General features: G+C 44.6%; 1 protein-coding gene across 1 annotated transcript in view; it reads right to left on the bottom strand.

Moving 5' to 3' along the window:
- The window catches only part of GIPC2 (GIPC PDZ domain containing family member 2), an 86,681-nt gene extending 71,459 nt beyond the window's left edge, over positions 1-15,222 (bottom strand). The window contains exon 1 of the mRNA XM_072834187.1: positions 14,935-15,222. Coding sequence (XP_072690288.1) covers positions 14,935-15,207 — 273 coding nt within the window. The 5' untranslated portion in view covers positions 15,208-15,222. The remainder of the gene's footprint in view (positions 1-14,934) is intronic.
- Between the last annotated feature and the right edge of the window lie 4,190 nt (positions 15,223-19,412).

Genomic DNA, 19,412 nt, shown 5'->3' with positions numbered 1-19,412 from the left:
TACACCCAGTTTGGGGCTCAAGCCCACAACCATGACATGAGAAGTTGCAGGCTCCACTGGTTGAGGCAGCCAGGGATCTCTAAAAAGTGGTTTTAAATAATATCATTTACTATGTAGCTGCACCATGGACTTCTGCTTTACAGAGAATAATTTCTGCTAGTAGATTCAGTCTACTAGAATGAAACAAAAGAGACCACTTTCCTTTGGTCAAACCTTATGGATACTCTTAACTGAGAGCCAACAGGTGGATGGGAAGAGGATGACCTGAGAGGTAGGGTGTAATTAATAACACTAAGAGGAAGTCAAGAGACTAGATATGTTGTATTAGTTATCAGTTCGTATGATCTATTCCTATCAGTTATCCAAACAGTTTTGAGGCAAATACAAAAGAAGTCTGGGGGGTGCCTGGGTGGCTCAGCAGTTGAGCATCTACCTTTGGCTCAGGGTGTGATCCCAGGGTCCTGAAATCGAGTCCCACATTGGGCTCCCTGCAGGAGTCCGCCTCTCCCTCTGCCTGTGTCTCTGCCTCTCTCTCTTGCTGTGTCTCTCATGAATAAATAAATAAAAATTAAAAAAAAGAACTTGTGTGATACCACCATCCCAAATTTCCAAGCAACATATTTGGTGTCACAAAAGCAGAAAATACACCCTGACGTCTAAAATTTTATTTCAAGTTTATATTACTGCACCTTACTGAATCATATACATGGAATCCTGTTTTCCAAAACTGAGTTCAAAACACTTTTTTATTTATTTGAGAGGTGGCATTATTAGTGTTTCTGTCTTGTGCTCTCTGTCCAGAATTTCTTTAACGAGAAGGAAATGATCTCTAAATGATCATTTAAATAGACCAGTGTCCCTACAATTTCAAGGATTTCTGTAGTCCAACCACTTGCAAAGCAGACAGAACATTTGCTGTTCTGTTTAGCATTTTAGAAGTGTAAAAAATAAAAATAAAAAATAATAAAATTTTAAAAGCCTCTGTTTGGCGTCTTATTTTTAGCTTCATTACTGTACTTTGCTATGTAGCTAGAGTTTTGCATTTAAGGAATCCAAAATTATATGCTAGGTATACAACTGAGTAGGAAACGTATACATAACTCAATACTCTGGGGACCCTGCCATAACTTTTCTAGCCAGATTCCATCTCACCTTTCTTTGATCTCTGCCTACCTTATCCCCATCTGTATATTTGGTATCTTCATTCTCCACCTTGTATTATCAGCACACGTCTGTTTGCCCTAGTTGGCCTTGTTACCACCACACCTATACATTGTTACCTCCAGGAGATGGGCATTTAGTAACCTTTGTGTGTATTTTAATACCTTGTACATAAAGATGACACTCCTATTTTTAATTGAGTACACACGCTGTGGAGAAACATTCAAGCTGAAAAGTACTTTGGATCTCATTTAACCCAGTGGTTCCCAAATACCTATCTACCAATAACAGATGGCAGGCCAGCTGCCCAGGGATACCAGCAACTCAAAAAAAAAAAAAAAAAAAATCACAATATTTAGGCCCTAGCCCAAATCCATAGAGGTGGTTCTTTTAAAAGGGTGCCAAGTGATTCTGGGATGCAACCAGGTTTGGGAACCACTGCTCTAGTCTACCCAGCCCATATTACATATGAAGAAACTGAAGCCCAATGAGATGAAAGACTTCTCCAAAGTTGAATAGCAAAGTGAACAGAACAGCAAAAAGGTCAGCAGAAGACGATGAAAGTGGTGCCTGAGTTGTTCAGAATGAAATAAAAGATAAGCATTAACTAGATTATCATCATAGAGAACCTTTCTACCACTAAATACAAAAACTGATGAATAGCTTTTTTATTTAAAAAAATGTAATTTTTTTAAGTATGTACTTTAGAATATTGGCCTAATGAGTACACTGTAGAGGGAAAGGGGTGGGGGAAGTGTTGCACAGTCAAATAAATGTAGAGAAGGAAAAACATCAAGCTTTTTAAATTTTTAGTGGACTTCTTAGAGCCTTTAACGTGTAATTATGATTATACATGTCCCAAAGTTATCTGACAACTGAAGGCATTTTCTATATTACTTCAAGAGATTAATATTTGTTGGAACACATTTTTAGAAAATTCTAGTTTAACCAGATACTAGATAAGTTTGTTATCTTTGAACTGAACTCAACTGGAGGAAGGGGCTATGTATTTTTCACCTTTATGTTCCCAAAGTCAAGCACAATACTGGACTCATAGTAAGTGCTCAGGTAAGTAGACTCCTTCTGCAAAAATTGGTTAAAAGTTGTCAGGCATGGGTTGTTTAGTTGATAGGTAAACAGGTTAAAAAGTTGGAATACAATAAAGCCCCACACAACTTCAGAATTATAAAAAACATTTGATAAATACCTGGTATTGATATATACGTTTACATAAATTATTTCACTTATACTTTGCAGTCTTTTATGGTGGCTACTATCAACCCTATTTTACAGATAAGAAAAAGAGCAGCCAGTAAGTTACCCAAAGTCTCACAGATAATAAGTGGCACCCTCAAACACTGAGCTATATTGTTAGTCAATGCTTCTAGACAGAAACTTTAAGAGTATAGACACAAAGGATGACAACCTCACAGAGGGTTGTCCAGATAAAAGTATATATATATGCTTGTATTTTCATCCTGTTAACAAAGCTTCTAGGTCCTTTTTTCTTAAAATGCAAGAAATATGTAAAAAAGAACCCTACTTTGTAAGAGCTCAGAGAATAGTCCAACAAATGCCCAATGTACTCAATCTGGCTGGTATTGGTCATTGACTCAAGAATGAGTCAATGACCTATCCATCTCACGGATAGGATGGAGGAGTCAAGAATGACCTATCCATCTCATAGGCAGGAGGACAAGAATATAGCTCCAAAAAGGCAAAGATTATGATCTGCTTGTGCTCATTTAAGTATCTCAAGATTTGGAGCAGTGACTGGTAAAGTCAATAATCAAAAAGTCTTGGGTGGCCCAGTGGCTCAGCAGTTTAGCGCCGCCTTCAGCCCAGAGTCTGATCCTGGAGACCCGGGATCGAGTACCACATCGGGCTCCCTGTGTGGACCCTGCTTCTCCCTCTGCCTGTGTCTCTGCCTCTCTCTTTGTATGTCTCTCATTAATAAATAAATAAAATCTTAAAAAAAAAAAAAGTCTTCTAATGAGATTGAACAGGCCTAATATGTAAGTCTTCCATTTTAAAACTATTATAATTAATTTCTTGCTATAAATTCATAACATGTACAAATGATAAAAAATATACATTTTTACATGATAAACACCTCTCATTAAAGAGCATCAATCTTTTCCCATACTTGGTTCTCTATTCACACAGCAGGAAGAAGTCTCTCCCCAACAGTTTCCTTTGAAGAATTAAAATTCTTGCTAGCATTCCAATGTAGGAAGGAGTCCATCTAGCTCTGCCAAGTGTATGGCTAGCAGGATTTATCTGGGATAAAGGGTCCCCAAATAGTTCTAGCCATATATTCATAGAGCCATATTCTATATGGCTATAGAGCTGTATAGATAACAGAAACAGAACACAGAAGGGGCTTTTCAAAATGGGCTAGATTCTATCCCAGGAAGAATCCTGAAACCATTCCAAAAGGTAAAAATTTACCTATTTTCCATGTGGATTCTATTAGTTCAAGCAGTAAAAATTTTAACTAAACTTTTGATTGGAGTGGAGGAGGGAGGAGACACTGGGAATCAAACCTCATCTACTTAAGCCTTAAAGATACAACTATCAATTTACAAGACATACAATGACGGGATGATAAGCTACACAACAGGGATGCAATTAGCAAAATACACATAGAAAAACTATACAGAATAAATTATCTGGCTTCTTCAACAAATACATTGGAAAGGGGAAAAAAAAACAGACATTAAAAACGACTCAAAAGACATTTAAAAGCAGCCAAAATCAGATTATGGTGTTTAGGAAAGCACATTTGGGGGCTAAAACTTTTTTTTTTTTTTTTTTTTTTTTAGGGTTTAATTATAGTAAGTCAGGATAGTGGTGACTTATGGGAGACAGATGGAAAGAGATATTTTGAAGGTTCTGGGTTGGCTGACAAGGACTATCTTCTGACATGAGTGTGGTTACAAGGATGTTCAATGTATCCATGAAATTGTACTTTCGTTTTATGTGCCTTGTCTTTTGCTCTATATTTAATTTAAAAGTTTTTAAATGGGGATTTAAAAATTATTGACAAGCATTGATTATTGTTGAAGCTAGGCGCCTGGGAGGTATCACACTATTTTCTTTTGCATGTATTTAAGTTTTCCACAACAAAAAGTTAAAAAATGAAAAAGAAAAAAATGTGCTGCATACTAACTACTAGTACCTGCCTAGAGCAGCTCTCAATCTTACGGAAAGGATAGGCAGGAAATGAACAGTTATCATTCAGTCTAAGACTTATGGAAGCTCAGAGGAGAGGTAGGGAACCTTGTGAGGGTGCAGATGGGGGGAAGCTCTGGGTTGTTGATTCCTGAGTGTGATTAAAAGTTCTTTAATTAAACAAGGAGGCTCTTAGCCTGACGTGGTTCTAATACCTCAGCAGCCTTACATAAGCAAACCAAAATCTAAACTGAAAAAATGCCTCAGGGTTAAGAATACAAAAATCTACAGATAAACAATCGCAAACAGTGAACTAGGCTTTCCTAAAAAAGGCAAATAAAAATTTGCTTTGCTTTGTTTCCACATCTCCCCTATAAAACCTTGCCTCTAGCTCCTGTCTGTGGAACACTCCTAATCACTTCTGGTTTGACACTACTCAATTCCAATCGATTCTGCTCAAATAAACTCAAGATTTTTAACATGCCTCAGTTTATCTTTTAACACAGTTAACAGAGAGAAAGAAGGGGAAAGACTCTCAGGTACAGGGAAGAACAATGCATAAATATGGGGGGGTGGGGGTGGCAGGTGTTAGGCAGGGGGGCACCTGGCTGGCTTAGTTGGTAAAGCATGCAACTCTTGATCTCAGGGTTGTGAGTTCAAACCCCATAAGTTGTGAGTTTACACCCTTGGGTGTAAAGCTTACTTTAAAAATATATGTGCTTTAAAAAGTCATAGGGAACTGAAAATAGTTGCATAGTCTGGACATGCCATGGAAGATAGCTACGATGCTGCTAATTAACGAAGTCTTCAGGGGATCCCTGGGTGGTTCAGCGGTTTAGCACCTGCCTTCAGCCCAGGGCCTGATCCTGGGGTCCTGGGATCGAGTCCCACGTCGGGCTCCCTGCATGGAGCCTGCTTCTCCCTCTGCCTGTGTCTCTGCCTCTCTCTCTCTCTCTCTCATCATGAATAAATAAGTAAAATCGAAAGAAGAAAGAAAGAAAGAAAGAAAGAAAGAAAGAAAGAAAGAAAGAAAGAAAGAAAGAAAGAAAGAAAGAAAGAAAAGAAAGAAAAGAAAGGTCTTCAGAATACTTGTCATGCCCATAAACCTCGCATTTGCCAGCAGAGAAGTAGGGAGAGAGAGACAGGCTGAAATGGAAGGTGAAGGACAGACTTGTTTTTGGTTTACCAAAGTCTAAAGCTACTGCTTTCACCTGGACAGCATGAATGATTCTACAGTTGTCCATGGAACCTGACTACCCAGCTGCAGAGACTGTCCTGAGCTTCTTCACCTCCCTGTATATCCTAATATAAACAAATATATACATAAAAACTGCCTAAGGTAATCTGAATGGCTCCATCGCCTGCCATCTGAGACCCTTTCATGTCCACTCAGGATGGGAGTGGTGGGAGTGAAGGCAAAGGACCAGCCTTCACCTCTGAAGGAGCAGGCTAGGAGAGTGGTTGCCTAGTCTAGATTCGATGTAATGTCCACTCTCTCTCCCTACTTCTCTTCTTGACTGATTAATGCCTCTCAGCCTTTGGGTTTGCTCCTTTGGGGTTCTTATTATTTATTCTTTTTTAAAAAATATTTTATTTATTCATGAGAGACATACAGAGAGAGGCAGAGGCCCAGGCAGAGGGAGAAGCAGGCTCCCTGCAGGGAGCCCAATGTGGTGCTCAATCCCAGGACCCCAGGATCATGACCTGAGCCAAAGGCAGATGCTCAACCACTGAGCCACCCAGGAGTCCCTCCTTTAGGGTTCTTTTGCCTCATCTCTGTGTTTTTGTTACCTATTTATTGTGCCCCATTCTGTCTCAAATTCAGACTCCCTGAAAGTGAGTCTCTATGCTGGCAAGTCTATATAGAACAGATGGGACAGGACCTGCGAATCTGTGAACTAGGGGCTCATCTCTGGTCCAGCCTGTAGGGCACATGGTACAAAGGCAGGTCAATGGTAGTTAAGGGGTCCTGTTGGAGAGTTTTGTGGGCATGACAGGTATTCTGAAGACTTCTTTAATTAGGGGCATGGTAACTATCTTCCAATAGTTGCATGTCCAGACTACGCAACTATTTTCAGTTCCCTATGACTTTTTAAAGCACATTTATTTTTTTAAGTAAGCTTTACACCCAACATGGGGTTTGAACTCACAACCTTAAGATCAAGAGTTGCATGCTCTACCAACTATATTTCCTCACAAGGAAGACTTCTTGGAGAAGTGACAGTTGAGACTGGAGAGTTGAATAGGAGATATCAGAAATGAGAACAGCATGGGGTACCTAGGTGCCTAAGTCAGTTAAACATCTGATTCTTGATCTCAGGGTCATGAGTTCAAAACCCATGTTGGACTCCACCCTAGGTGTTGAGTCTACTTAAAAAAGAGAGAAGGCAGCCCAGGTGGCTCAGTGGTTCAGCGCTGCCTTCGGCCCAGGGCCTGATCCTGGAGACCCGGGATCAAGTCCCATGTCAGGTTCCCTGCATGCAGCCTGCTTCTCCCTCTGCCTCTCTCTCTCTCTCTCTGCATAAATAAATAAATAAATAAATAAATAAATAAATAAATAAAAAGAGAGAGAGAGAGAGAGAGAACAGCTGAGAAAAGGCATCAAGAAATGAACAGTTAAGTATTCTGGAGTAGAGAGGAAATGGTTAGGAGAGAAGTCTGGAGCCGTAGACACAGGACAGGACTCAATAGGGAGGAAGGAATAGGAGGCATTTAGCTGATGGAGGTTATTTGTAAGTGCTTTTGTCTGAATACTTGTGCTTCCCCTTCAAAATCAAATGTTGAATCCCCAAAGGGGACAGCATTAATCCTTTGCTTGAGGCCTTTGGAAGTTGCTTAAACTTTAAGGGTAGACCCTGTGAATGGGATTAGTTCCTTATCAGAGGTTCCAGAAAGATGACTAGCCCCTCCCCACCATGTGGGGACACAGCAAGAAAGTGCCAGCAATGAACCAGGAAGGGGGCCCTCACCAGAAGGTGTCATGCACCAGCCTCTAGAACTGTAAGCAATCAATTTGTGTTGTTTAAAAGCTACCCAGACAAGGGACGCCTGGGTGGCTGAGTGTCTGCCTTTGGCCCAGGGCATGGTTCCGGGATCCTAGATCAAGCCCCGCACTGGGCTCCTTGCAGGGAGCCTGCTTCTACCTCTGCCTGCCTCTCTCTCTCTCTCTCTCTCTCTCTCTCTCATGAGTAAATAAATAAATAAAATCTTAAAAAAAAAAAAAAAGCTACCCAATGATATGGTTATTGTAGCCAACAAGGAATAAGAAAGGAAGTAACTGGGAGCCCTGAAAGTTTCTAATAGGTAAAATTAGGCCATTAAAATATTAAAATAGAAGGTGGGCAGGATCAGAAAAATCATATTCAGGGTGCCTCTTTAGACTCAGCATTGTAATAATCCAGCAGTAACAACTGTCAATGCCTTCTAGGCAAAGACCACCAAGATTTCTCACCTCAAGCTTGTTCCTTGCATCAAAGGAGACAGCATGCCATGGGGAACCATAGAAGGGTCTCAATAAGAGGCTAGAAAGGATTTGGGTTCATTTTAGGGAATTTGGGAGCAGGTGCAAGGAAATACAGGTTTGTTCTGCATAGGGTGCCATCAGGAGGTGGGACAATTTTAGGACTATCTTAGTAAACCTATCTCTAAGGTGGGAGAAGTTATTAAAACTAAAGCTATGATTACTAAAGGAGCAGCAATCATTTGTATTAGTCATGTGGTACGGGATGGGGCAGGGGGACATCTGGTCATTTTTGTGGTTTGAACAATGTTCAAGTTTTGGTTTCTGTCTGGACAGGATTACAGAGTAGTTTTGTTTGTTTGTTTGTTTGTTTGTTTGTTTGTTTGTTTTTTAAGTTTTTAAGGGCAGCCCAGGTGGCTCAGCGGTTGAGTACCGCCTTCAGCCCAGGGCGGGATCCTGGAGACCCAGGATCGAGTCCCACATCGGGCTTCCTGCATGGAGCCTGCTTCTCCCTCTGCTTGTGTCTCTGCCTCTCTCTGTGTGTCTCTCATGAATAAATAAATAAAATCTTCTAAAAATATTTTATTTAAGTTTTACTTAAGTAATCTCTACACCCAATGTGGGGCTCAAACTCACAACCCTGAGATCAAGAGTTGCATGCTCTTCCAACTGAGCCAGACAGGTGCTCCCAGAGTAGTCTTATTTCTGACTTGACCCATCAGTTACAGAAGAGTCTTAACCAATTTTGATGTTCTGTGAAATCATTTATGCCCAAAAGGAGAATGCCAAGGCCTACCTGTGACTGTCAAGCCAGCTCCCAGATGGCAGGGGCTGCTTTTCACATTCTTACACTCTATTTAGTTCTATTGGGCTTGCTTCATAGTCTTCACAACTCAATGGTAAAACTCACGCTGGATCCCCAAATTCCTTTATTTTATGTATTTGTTGTTGTTCCTAGGAAGGACCATATGCCAGTCAGTGAACATCATTTTGCTCTAGTCTTCCTGGATTTCCCATTTGTGAAACAGAAAGACACAGTTCCATTTGCCAGTTATCTGCATTGCTAGGAAATGATAAAGTCTGCAGTGCAGTTTATATTCTCCAGAAGTGCCACATAAATACAGAATATTGACTTTCACAAGAGCTCAGCACTGATGCCAGCAACTTGAAAAAAAAAAAAAAAAAAAAAGGAAGCAGTTTCTGGGAAGCTTTACAAGGCAGCTCCCCATACACAAATTCAGCTAGGAAGCAATTCTGCTTCTAAACAGAACCTCCAACTTCATAATTTCTGGAATTCTTAGAGACACAAGAATTGCATACAAACAAATCTTAGCTTCCCAGTGTCCTACTTCACCCTCTTTTGCCCCACCTCCTTCAAGGTATGAGTGATGCCCCTCACTCCTACCTCCATCAAAAGCTAGTCTTTCTTCACACTGCAGTAGGAAAAGTTAACATCTACATAAGATATTACCAGTACTAAAGCTGCATACTAAAGCTATAGGATTTAATATGAAGATTCTTTTATTTGGGACGCCTGGGTGGCTCAGCGGTTGAGCATCTGCCTTTGGCTCAGGGCATGATCCTGGATTCCTGGGATCGAGTCCCACAGTGGGCTCCTTGCATGGAGCCTGCTTCTCCCTCTGCCTGTGTCTCTGTCTCTCATGAATAAATAAAATCTTAAAAAAAAAAAAAGATTCTTTTATTCAATGACTATTTGAGTTCCAATTATGTTTTAGGTACAGCTCTAGGCCCTTTGGGACTATATTCGTAAACAAAAAGACAAACTCCTTGCCTTTGCAGAGCTTATATTCTACTACATGGGAGAGGAAAAAGACAAATAATTTAAATATGCATAGGATGTTAGTAGGCTACGGAGGAAAATTAAGTGAAGAGGGTAATTTTAAGTGGGATGATCAGTACAAGCCTCACTGAGGTGGTGACATTTGAGTAGACTTGAAGAAGGAACAATGTTCTGCAGGAAGGGGTTCTGGTAAAGACAACAGCCCTAAGGCTCCAGAGTTCAAGGAATAAGCTAGGAGGCCAGACTGGCTGGAGAAAGAATAATGATGTTAGAGAGGTAACAGGGCGTGTAGCTCATCATAAGATTTTGGCTTTTACCGTCAGTGAGATGGCAAGCTATCAGAGAGTTTCGATCAGATAGAGGAAATACAGGATATGTTTCACTGGAGACAGCAACTTTGGAGATTTGCTAGAAAAGAGAAATAGGGTAACAGCAGGAAATGGGCAGGTGAAAAGGGAAGGTTTGTTGAGAGAAGTAACAGCATAATTGTTATTTATAAAATGTTGTATATAAAGCTTGAAACTAAAATCACAATTCTCAAAATTAAAATCTGATCTTCCCAAGAACACTGCTTTGTTAGACTGCTTTATGTACTGAGAAAGAAAAGACTATATTTGTTTGACCCGTTCATTCAATGAACTATTTGGTATTTTATAGAAAGAGACAGATCGACAGGTAGAAATATAGATACATATGAACAAATGCAACGAACTCAAAGGAAATAATTTCTGAAATCTATAAAGAAACTGAGCTTTCAGTTCCTGGGCATGTAAAGTATGTAACTACAAAATTGATTTCCTTAAAAGCGTGTTTGAATTACCTTTTTCTACAATCTTTCCACACAATAAAGAAAACATGTCATGCCACAAACTACTGCCAAACAATCACAGTGGTCAAATACTCAAAATGCCCCTTCAACAAATTTTATGACCAAAGCTCAAGAGTTTAACGACCAACTCCTTTAGATAACCTGAATATTTTAAAAGATAGTATTAAACGTTTTGTAAAAGTGTCCCTGCATTTATAGAAGTTAACTGCTCTTTTAAGCAAGATTTACTTTTTTCTTTTTACTGCTCATTTAGCTGTTTAGAAAAAAAATATCAGCTCAAAGAGATTTCTGCATAATTGGCCATCTGTTTCAAGGTAATGATCACAGACTGCACCCTGAAAGTGATTCACAGCTTAGATTCATAGTTTCCTTAGCTTCCTCCTTCAGGGACCTTGAAATACGTGAAATCCAAATTAGAATCACCACAGTATTTTTTCTTTTTTTTCTTTCTTTTTTTTTTTTTTTTAACCACAGTATTTTTTTGAGGCAATATTTCTGTGGTGGGGTCTGAGGCTTTCATTGAAAAGACCCTGTTTAAAAAAAAAAAAAAGTTTTTCTGGGTTTGTATTTGAAGTTTGAATGCAGTTACCAAGAACCTCTTAGCTGCTATGTAATGGCCATGGAACCAGGAACCCTGTATTCAAATCCTGTCTCTGCCCAATTCCAGCTCAGTGACCCTGAGCAAGCTGCTTAACTTCTCAGAGCCTCACTTAGCTTTATAAAATGAAAAGAACCCTTACCTAAGTGCTCCGGTGAGGCTGGAACACCGCGCTAGATGGACTGACTTACATGCCCAGCACAGCCATGGGCACATTATGAGCTCCCACTAAATCTGCCACACCTGAAATCAGGTCAGGCCAAGTCCTTCCCTCCCCCTCCCCTTAGTAAAGGAAGTTCAACTCTTCATGCTGAGCTATTTATAACCTTTATAGCCACCTCTCTATAAAAAAAAAGGCAGGGCTTCTGAGCTAACGATCTATTGAACCTATTAAGGGAGAGGATGGGATTTTTCTTTTGCTCCCACTGACAGCTCACAATTCCCTTTGCTGGGCGAGTGAGACTAGAAATGGGATCTCACCACAGTGCATTTTAATAAGTTACTTGTTTCAAAATTAACTACTGAGATACTCAGGACATACTCTACTATGATGACCAATACTTTATCCTGGATATACTTAACTATTTTTTTAAAGATTTTATTTATTTATTCATGAGAGACACAGATGCAGAGACACAGGCAGAGAGAGAAGCAGGCTCCCTGCGGGGAGCCCGATTCGAGACTCGATCCCAGGACCCCGGGGATCACCACCTGAGCTAAAGGCAGCCGCTCAACCACTGAGCCACCCAGGAGTCCCAACTATTCTTAATCCAAAGAGAAAACTCACATTAATGTTGGGTATATGCATAAGTAAACAGATATATATGTTTGGAGTTATAAAAAATACATGAACCTTGATACAGCAGGATTATGTTATCTTGGAATTTCTATCTCCTAATTCAGTGTGTTGGAAACTGAAAACACTGACAATGGCTGCCAAAGGTATCACAGACACCCTGGAAAACTTGGGAAGCAATACAAAATAGAAGTTCATGGAATTTGGAGTCAGGGAAAGCAAAAAAATGCATAAATAAATAAACAAATACACCTGGGTTTAAACCAGGCTCTGCTACTCACTATGTAATTTTGAAAAGTTTGTGAACCTCAAAGCCCATTTCCTCTCTGAAGCAGTGATATCAATAATATTTTTTCAGGAATTAAGTGGATTGAATAAAGTCCCACACGCCATGGCTTCAGAATGAGGAAAGCTATTAATGCAAAGCATCTAAATCTGGAGCCGTTGGTTACAGGAGAAACATTTCAAGTTGTCAGTTAAGTATGCTAACAAACTCCCTTAGCTTAGAAACCAGAAGATCCAAGTTTAAATAACATCCCAGATTTTTTCTTGCTAGTTATGTGACCTTGGCCAAGGCCCAATCCCTTTGTGCCTCAGCTCCTCACTTAACTGTTAGATATTAGTAATACAAGTTACAATTTGTGAGGCAGGACCATGTACCATGCAATCTGATAAGTTTATATATGAACTCCAGTCTTCACAACCCTTCAAGGTAGATGTTCTCGTCTGGGTTCGTTTTTGTTTTGTTTTGTTTTGTTTGTTTCTTGAAGATTTGTATTTTCATGGAATGCCCACATCCAATATGGGTCTCGAACTCGCCACCCTGAAATCAAGAGTCACAGGCTCTACCAACTGAGCCAGCCAGGCACCCCCTTTCTTGTCCGTTTTATATTTGTCTGAAAATGAGGGAAGTTAAACTTGTTCAAGACCCCACAGCCAGTGGGTAGAACCTGGACTCCCATCCAGGCTTAAGCGTCTCCAAATGCTTTCCTTAGGTCCCCAATGAACTACACACCACCTGCCTCTCCTAGAGGAAAGGACGTTATTCCTGTGAAAGTGCTTTTTGAATCGAAACGTCCATATGAACGTGAATTATTGTTACTTCTCTAGGTCAATATAAATAATTCACAAAATGCGGTTGTGCTTTGCTCCTCAGTGCCTGGGAACCCTGAAAGAACAAAAGGTTACGCTTCAGGCTCTCGTTCATCTCCCCTTGGAATTTTGCCGTGACCTCAATTTTACTTGAACAGGCCTGAAAAACAACATTAAAGATCAGAAACCCAAAGGCAGCTCTGTGCCCTCCCCGCAGTCCAGGGCAGCATCTCCTGCTTTTCCTTGAAAGGTGGACAAAATATTTCCTCGGGCCAACTTCTCTTAGGCTGGCAGGTCGCGGGGGGAAAGCGTAGATGGAGCAGCCCCATAAACAGCCATAAAACTAGCGCTTTCCAGACCGCACCGCGCAGGCACGCAGGCAGCCAATCTAATGAGAAGTTCAGCCCCTTTTGACAGGAAAGGGGGTAAAACTCAGAGCCGATTTTCCCCCTGAAAGTTTTGTCAGCGAATCCCACGGTGCTAGCTCTACCTCTCTCCAGTCTTAGTCCTGCCCCCGCGGTGTAGACAACTTCCCGGGAACTCAACCAAAGGGATGCTGGAGCTCGGCGCGGACAAGCCACCTGCGGGGCTACGGACTCGGACGCCGCGATCCCGGCCTAAATCCCGGAGATGCTCGCCCCCCACCCCCCACCCCCCACCCCCCCGCTGAGGAGGGAGAGTAAAGTCCAGGAGAAGTGGCGGCTGCTACGAGCCCCGCCGGGTCCCCACTCCCGGGAGTCGCTCCGGCCCGGAAGGCACACGCGTGTGCAGGAGGAAGAAAGGCCGCCCCCGGCTCCCCGGAGGACAGGCCCAGGGAACGCGGCTCCCGGTCCCGGGCTCAGCCTTCCGCTCCCCCGAGGCCTCCCGCTCCCCCCGGGCGCCGTGGGCGGGCTCCGCGCGCCAGCACCCCTGCGCCTCGGCCCGTGGTAGCGCCGCCCGTGGGAGAGGAGGGGGGCGCGCCGGAGGGGAGGGGAGGAGGGGGGGAGGGGGGGAGCGGGCACGGAGGGGAGAGGAGGGAGGGGAAAGGAGGGGAGGGGAGACGAGGGAGAGGAGGGGAGGGAGGGGAGGGGAGGCAGGGGAGAGAGAGGAGGGGGGAGGGGAGGGGGCGCCGGGAAGAGGGGGCCGGGAGGGGAGAGGAGGGAAGGGGAGGGAGGGGAGGGGAGGGGGCGCGGGCACGAAGGGGCGCGCGTCGAAGCGAAGGGGAACGGAGGGGTGCGCATGGGGGGAGGGGGCACGGGAACGGAGGGGCGCGAGCCGGAGGGGAGGGGAGGGGAGAGGAGGGGAGGCAGGGGAGGGAGAGGAGGGGGGAGGGGAGGGAGGGGGAGAGGAGGGAAGGAAGAGGAGGGGAGGGAGAGAGAGAGAGGAGGGGAGGGGAGAGGAAAGGAGAGGGGGAGGGGGAGAGTAGAGGGAGGGGAGGGGAGGCAGGGGAGAGAGAGGAGGGGGAGGGGAGGGAGGGGGAGAGGAGGGAAGGAAGAGGAGAGGAGGGAGAGAGGAGGGGAGGGGAGAGGAAAGGAGAGGGGGAGGGGGAGAGTAGGGGAGGGAGGGGAGGCAGGGGAGAGAGAGGAGGGGAGGGGGCGCGGGGTGGGGGTGCCGGGAGGGGAGGAGAGAGGAGGGGAGGGAGAGGAGACGAGCGAGAGGGGAGAGAAGGGGAGGGGAAGGAGAGGAGGGAGGGGAGGGGGGGAGAGGAGGGGAGGGGAGAGGAAGGGAGGAGGGGAGAGGAGGGGGCCCCGGGAGGGGAAGGGAGAAGAGGGGAGAGAGAGGAGGGGAGGGGAGGGAGAGGAGGGGAGAGAGAGGAGGGGAGGGAGGGGAGGGGGTGCGGGGAGGGGGCGCCGGGAGGGGAGAGGAGGGGAGGGGAGGGAGAGGAGGGGAGGGGAGAGAAGGGGAAGGGGCGCGGGCACGGAGGGGAGAGCAGGGGAGTGGAGGGGAGGGAGGGAGGGGGCGCGGGCACGGAGGGGCGCGCGCCGGAGGGGAGGGGAGGGGCGGGAGGGGCGCGCGGGGCTGGGGCGGCGCACCTGGCGCTCACCTCGGCGGCGGCGATGTCGAACACGGCGGCGATCTTGGCGTAGAGCTCCTGGATGTTGGCGAAGTCCTCCACGCGGCCCGTGGGGCTGCCGTGGGCCAGCTGCGTGTGGAAGACCAGCCTGCGCGGGGCGGCCGGGGGCGCCGGGGGCGCCGGGGGGGCGGGGGGGGCCGAGGGGCCGCCGCCGCCGCCCGCGCCCACCGGCTCGACCTTCACGAGCCGGGCGGCCTCCTTGGGCTTATTGCCCCGCAGCCTCCGCCGCAGCCCCAGGGGCATCTCGCCGGGCCGAGGGGGCCACCTGCGCGCCCGCCGCCGCCTCTGCCGCTGCCGCCGCGGACTTTGCGCTGGGCCGGGGCTCGGGCAGGTGACAGCCGCCGCTCGGCCAATGGAGAGGTGCCCCCCCCCCCCCCCCGGGAGCGGCACCTGCAGCGCCGCGGCCACCTGCCTCCGGGAGCGCGGCGGGGCGGGAGGCTGGGCCCGTTCCAGCCTCCAGCTCCCGGGCTCCCCTCCCCACTTTTTTTTTTTTTTTAATGGCCCGATTTCCGTCGGAGCCCTGAGATGCTGAAGCTGCCGAACCACACGTCTTCGAATCCAAGCACCCCGGCCCCTCCGGTGCTTTTCACGCGCCGAGGAAGGCGCCCCGGGGCCGGGCCCTGGGGACGGGATCCAAGGGGAGGCCCGGGGCTCGGCCTCCCCGCGGCGCGCAGGGCCCCGTTGGAAGGGGAAGGGAAGGGGAAGGGGCTGGTGCGCGCTCAGGCCACAGCCAAACGCTCTAAGCCTCGGGGACCCTGCTTACTTCGTCCCTGGGCACTGTTGGCCCCCGGAGGCTCAGTGCTCTCCCCAAGTCCTGCGCGCCACCCGCGCCCACCTGGGCCCCTGCCGGGGACTCTCCTGCCCCTTAACCTACGGAGCAGATTGAAGCCCTTCTGTGCCAGGTGTCAGTTCCCCCCAATTCCCCGCCCCTCCGAGTAACTCCACTCCCCTCTGGTCTCCAAACTCCTAAGAAATCTCTTCCTTATATTTTTGACCCTTGCACTTGATCTCTGCGCCCTTCTGCGAACTTTTTTTTTTTTTTTCCAATTCCAGTATAATTAACGTATAGTGTTATGTGTCAGGTACAACATGGTGATTGAACGACTCTTAGGATCTCTATTTCTAAGCTACTTGCTAAGTCCTGTCCTGCTCTCCATCCTGTGCCACTCACTGGTGGTCGGAAGCCCAAGTCCTTTCCACGGTTTCCAAGGCCTACCTTTGCAGTAGCCTGGAGCTAGCTACATCCTCACAACAAAGCAAAAATAATCTCGACTGCTAGGTTGCTTTTCCTCACTTTCCCCTTAGCTCTTAAGACTGCCCGTGATCAGACTTTGCCCCCACACGCCACTGAAATTGCTTGTACTCTGATCACTTCTTAAACATCAGATATGATTAACTCTTTTCAATCTTTATCTTACTTGACCTTTTAGAGTATCGACTGCACATTGACCATCTTATTCTTAAAACATGCCTCTGTTTTGACTTACCTCTCACGCTCCTTGCTAACTGCTACTTTCCAGGAACTGTTTGCTCTAAGGCTGTTATTTTTCTTGGCCATCTTTTTTTACTCTCCGTGCTTTCCCTGAATGACCACATCTGTTCTCTTGGTTTCATAGATATTGTTGACCTCCAAATTTATATCTGCAGCTCAGTCTACCACAAAGGGAAGCAGGAGCCTCAAAGTGGGATTTTACAAACTCATCCTTTAACTCAAAGCATCTTTTTTTTTAACTCTTGATTTCAGAAAATAGGATAATGTACTCAGTAACACAAACCAGACATCCTTGACTCATCACACCAAACTTTTTTTCCTTTTCCCCCATTCTCACATCAGTTCAGTTCTGAAAATCCATGTTTCTCAAATTAAGGTTAGCAGATGTCCTGAAGGAGAGAGGGGATCTATTAATTCTTTAGGTTAATTTTAATATTTTTGTTTTATGTTTTGTTCTATGGCTGAAAATTTAGTATAAACATATTCCAGTTCATGTGGGCTTTAGAAATTAATATAAACGTAGTCTATTTCATACTCCCTGAAAATGGAATATTGCTACATGATCTCAGGACCTGAATTTGCCTCTGTGTTTATGATTGCTATAGCAACAAATAATATTACTTTCTTTTATGCTGGGAAAAGAGTGGAGAAAACCTAGTGTGTAAGGATGCATTCCCATCAAGTGAAAACCAAATAACTTCGTAATATGTTGTATGAATAGAGAGCTCACGGAAGTTTGATTAAAGAAAAGTAGGAAGAGAAGTGAGTCACCATGGGATATATGGCCAGTCCATTCTCCATATCCAAGCACTGTGTGGGAAAACAAGAGGGTGTGATATTAAGAAAAGCTTCACAGAATGCTTTTAAGCCATTTCAAATAAAATATCAAGCAGAGCAAAAGTGTTGGATAGGAAGGTTGGGTTCTACAGCCTTTGAGTTCCCTTTAATTTCTAAATCCATCTTTGCCTAGAAAGAGGCCTACATTAACTTCACCTTCATGTAGAATCTCACTTAAGGAACCAGCTATATTAGCCAGAGTCCCAGGAGAAAACAGATGGTACACTCAAATTAAGAATATTTGGTGATGGTATGACAAAGGGACTGTGCAGGTGGTGGTCAAGATATACTCATGACACATAGTATTGTATCCCAGGGCCATTTCTATCCCAAAGTCCAAAGTGGTGAGGAATGAAAAAGTTCCATAGACAAAAACATCTTGAGAGGACCTGTGACATTTGTTTGAAGGAAGCCTCTAAACAGAGGCAATCTAGAAGAAAAACAGCTGAGGAAATGAATAGCCCGACCCAGTATCCTTAGATCAGTGCTCCAGCCCTCCTTCGGTTGCACAAAACCATACAAGGTACGGAGTCCACAGAGTCAAGGAGCCATGGCCACCTAGAACTCACCCTGTCCCTTGTGGACCATGTTCTGGATACCCAGGATCCTGGATTTCTCTGCCAAAGTGGCCCCAAGGCTCCTTGCAGGAACTATGTAGGCTTTCCTAGGGTACAGGCAGTCCTCATTGCTGGTGGGCAACAACTCTTGCCTGAGGATAGTCAAGGAGCAGCTCTTTGCTGAGAAAAGTCAGTGGGAGGAGGCAAAACTAGGTAAGAATATAATAGGTAGCCTGCAGGCAGAGACCTGTTTCTCCCCACGTTCCTACTTTCTAGTATAGAAAGTAGTTTCTCCCCACGTTCCTACTTTCTAGTATAGAACTCTGATGAACGAGGAACTCTAAATTTATACTTCACCTTTCAAATCATTATGAAAATATATTGATTAAAATAGATGGACAATGGGATGCCTGGGTGGTGCAGTCAGTTAAGTGTCCAACTCTTGGTTTCAGCCCAGGTCATGATCTCAGGGTCACGGGATTGAGCCCCACATAGGGCTCCACACTCAGCATGGAGTCTGCTTGAGATTCTCTCTCCCTCTCCCTGCCCTTTCTTATTGTGCTCACTGTCTCTAAAATAAATAAGTAGATCTTTTTTAAAAAATAAAAGGATAGAACATATATTATTTGGCAATTTGTTTTTTAAGCAATTAGTTTTCAATGATTAAGACATAGTATCCTGGCCTCCATTTGTACTCTTGCCCTAGGCCCCACATATGTGCCTTCCCTGACCTCATTCTCCTCCTTCCTTCAGATCACCTTTTCAGGGTCAACACTAAACCAGATCCCAGAGGGAAAAAAGACTCTGTTGATAGGCCTAGGCTGCAAATGCCACCAGGAAAAACTAAAAAAGATAAAAGCCAATCTCAAGAGACTGGCACTTCAGCCCACCTAATCCCTCATTTTCCTGAATTCCTAAAGTACAATCTAATGTTCTAGAAATAGTTCTTTACAGGGGAGTTTTATATTTGCATATATGCTTTTTCACATATGGTAAATTGTCTACCTACCACACAGTTCCTTGATGGTAGAAACCATGTTTCATATTCCTCTTTAGTATCCTCTCCAGATTCTTACATATTGTTATGTATATAATAGATATGAGTAAATATGACTGATAAAAGAAATTGACCTTTCTTACTACCTAAAATAAATGAATTAACTTCAATTACTCAATTGTATAAAGTCTGCGCTTTACAGCTAGGCTTACCGTTCAACCCAGGGTATTGATCAAGGTATTTCCACTCAGTAGCACTTGGCATTTCTCACAGCTTGAAAGTATCAACTATAAAATCAAATATGAATGAGTCATTAAAAAATTCTAAGATTAAATTAATGCAACCTTCAATGTCTGCCAAAAGCAATAATATTAATTTGTTTATAAGAAAACACGTAGTCATCAAATGAATCATAAGATAAATTTACTAAATTGTTTTTCTCAGCAAATATAGCTTCTAACTGCAACGTGTACGATTAGGTATGCTGAGGAAATATACGCTGTCCACCCCTCCCCCAACAACTTCCCCTCCCCCATCCTAGTTATCTATGTATCCAGTAAGCAAA

This window comes from Canis lupus, chromosome 8, assembly GCF_048164855.1.
Source record: "Canis lupus baileyi chromosome 8, mCanLup2.hap1, whole genome shotgun sequence".
NCBI classification, from domain to species: domain Eukaryota; kingdom Metazoa; phylum Chordata; class Mammalia; order Carnivora; family Canidae; genus Canis; species Canis lupus.
The sequence above is the reverse complement of the archived record's forward strand: the minus strand, read 5'-3'. Positions and strand labels throughout refer to the sequence as shown.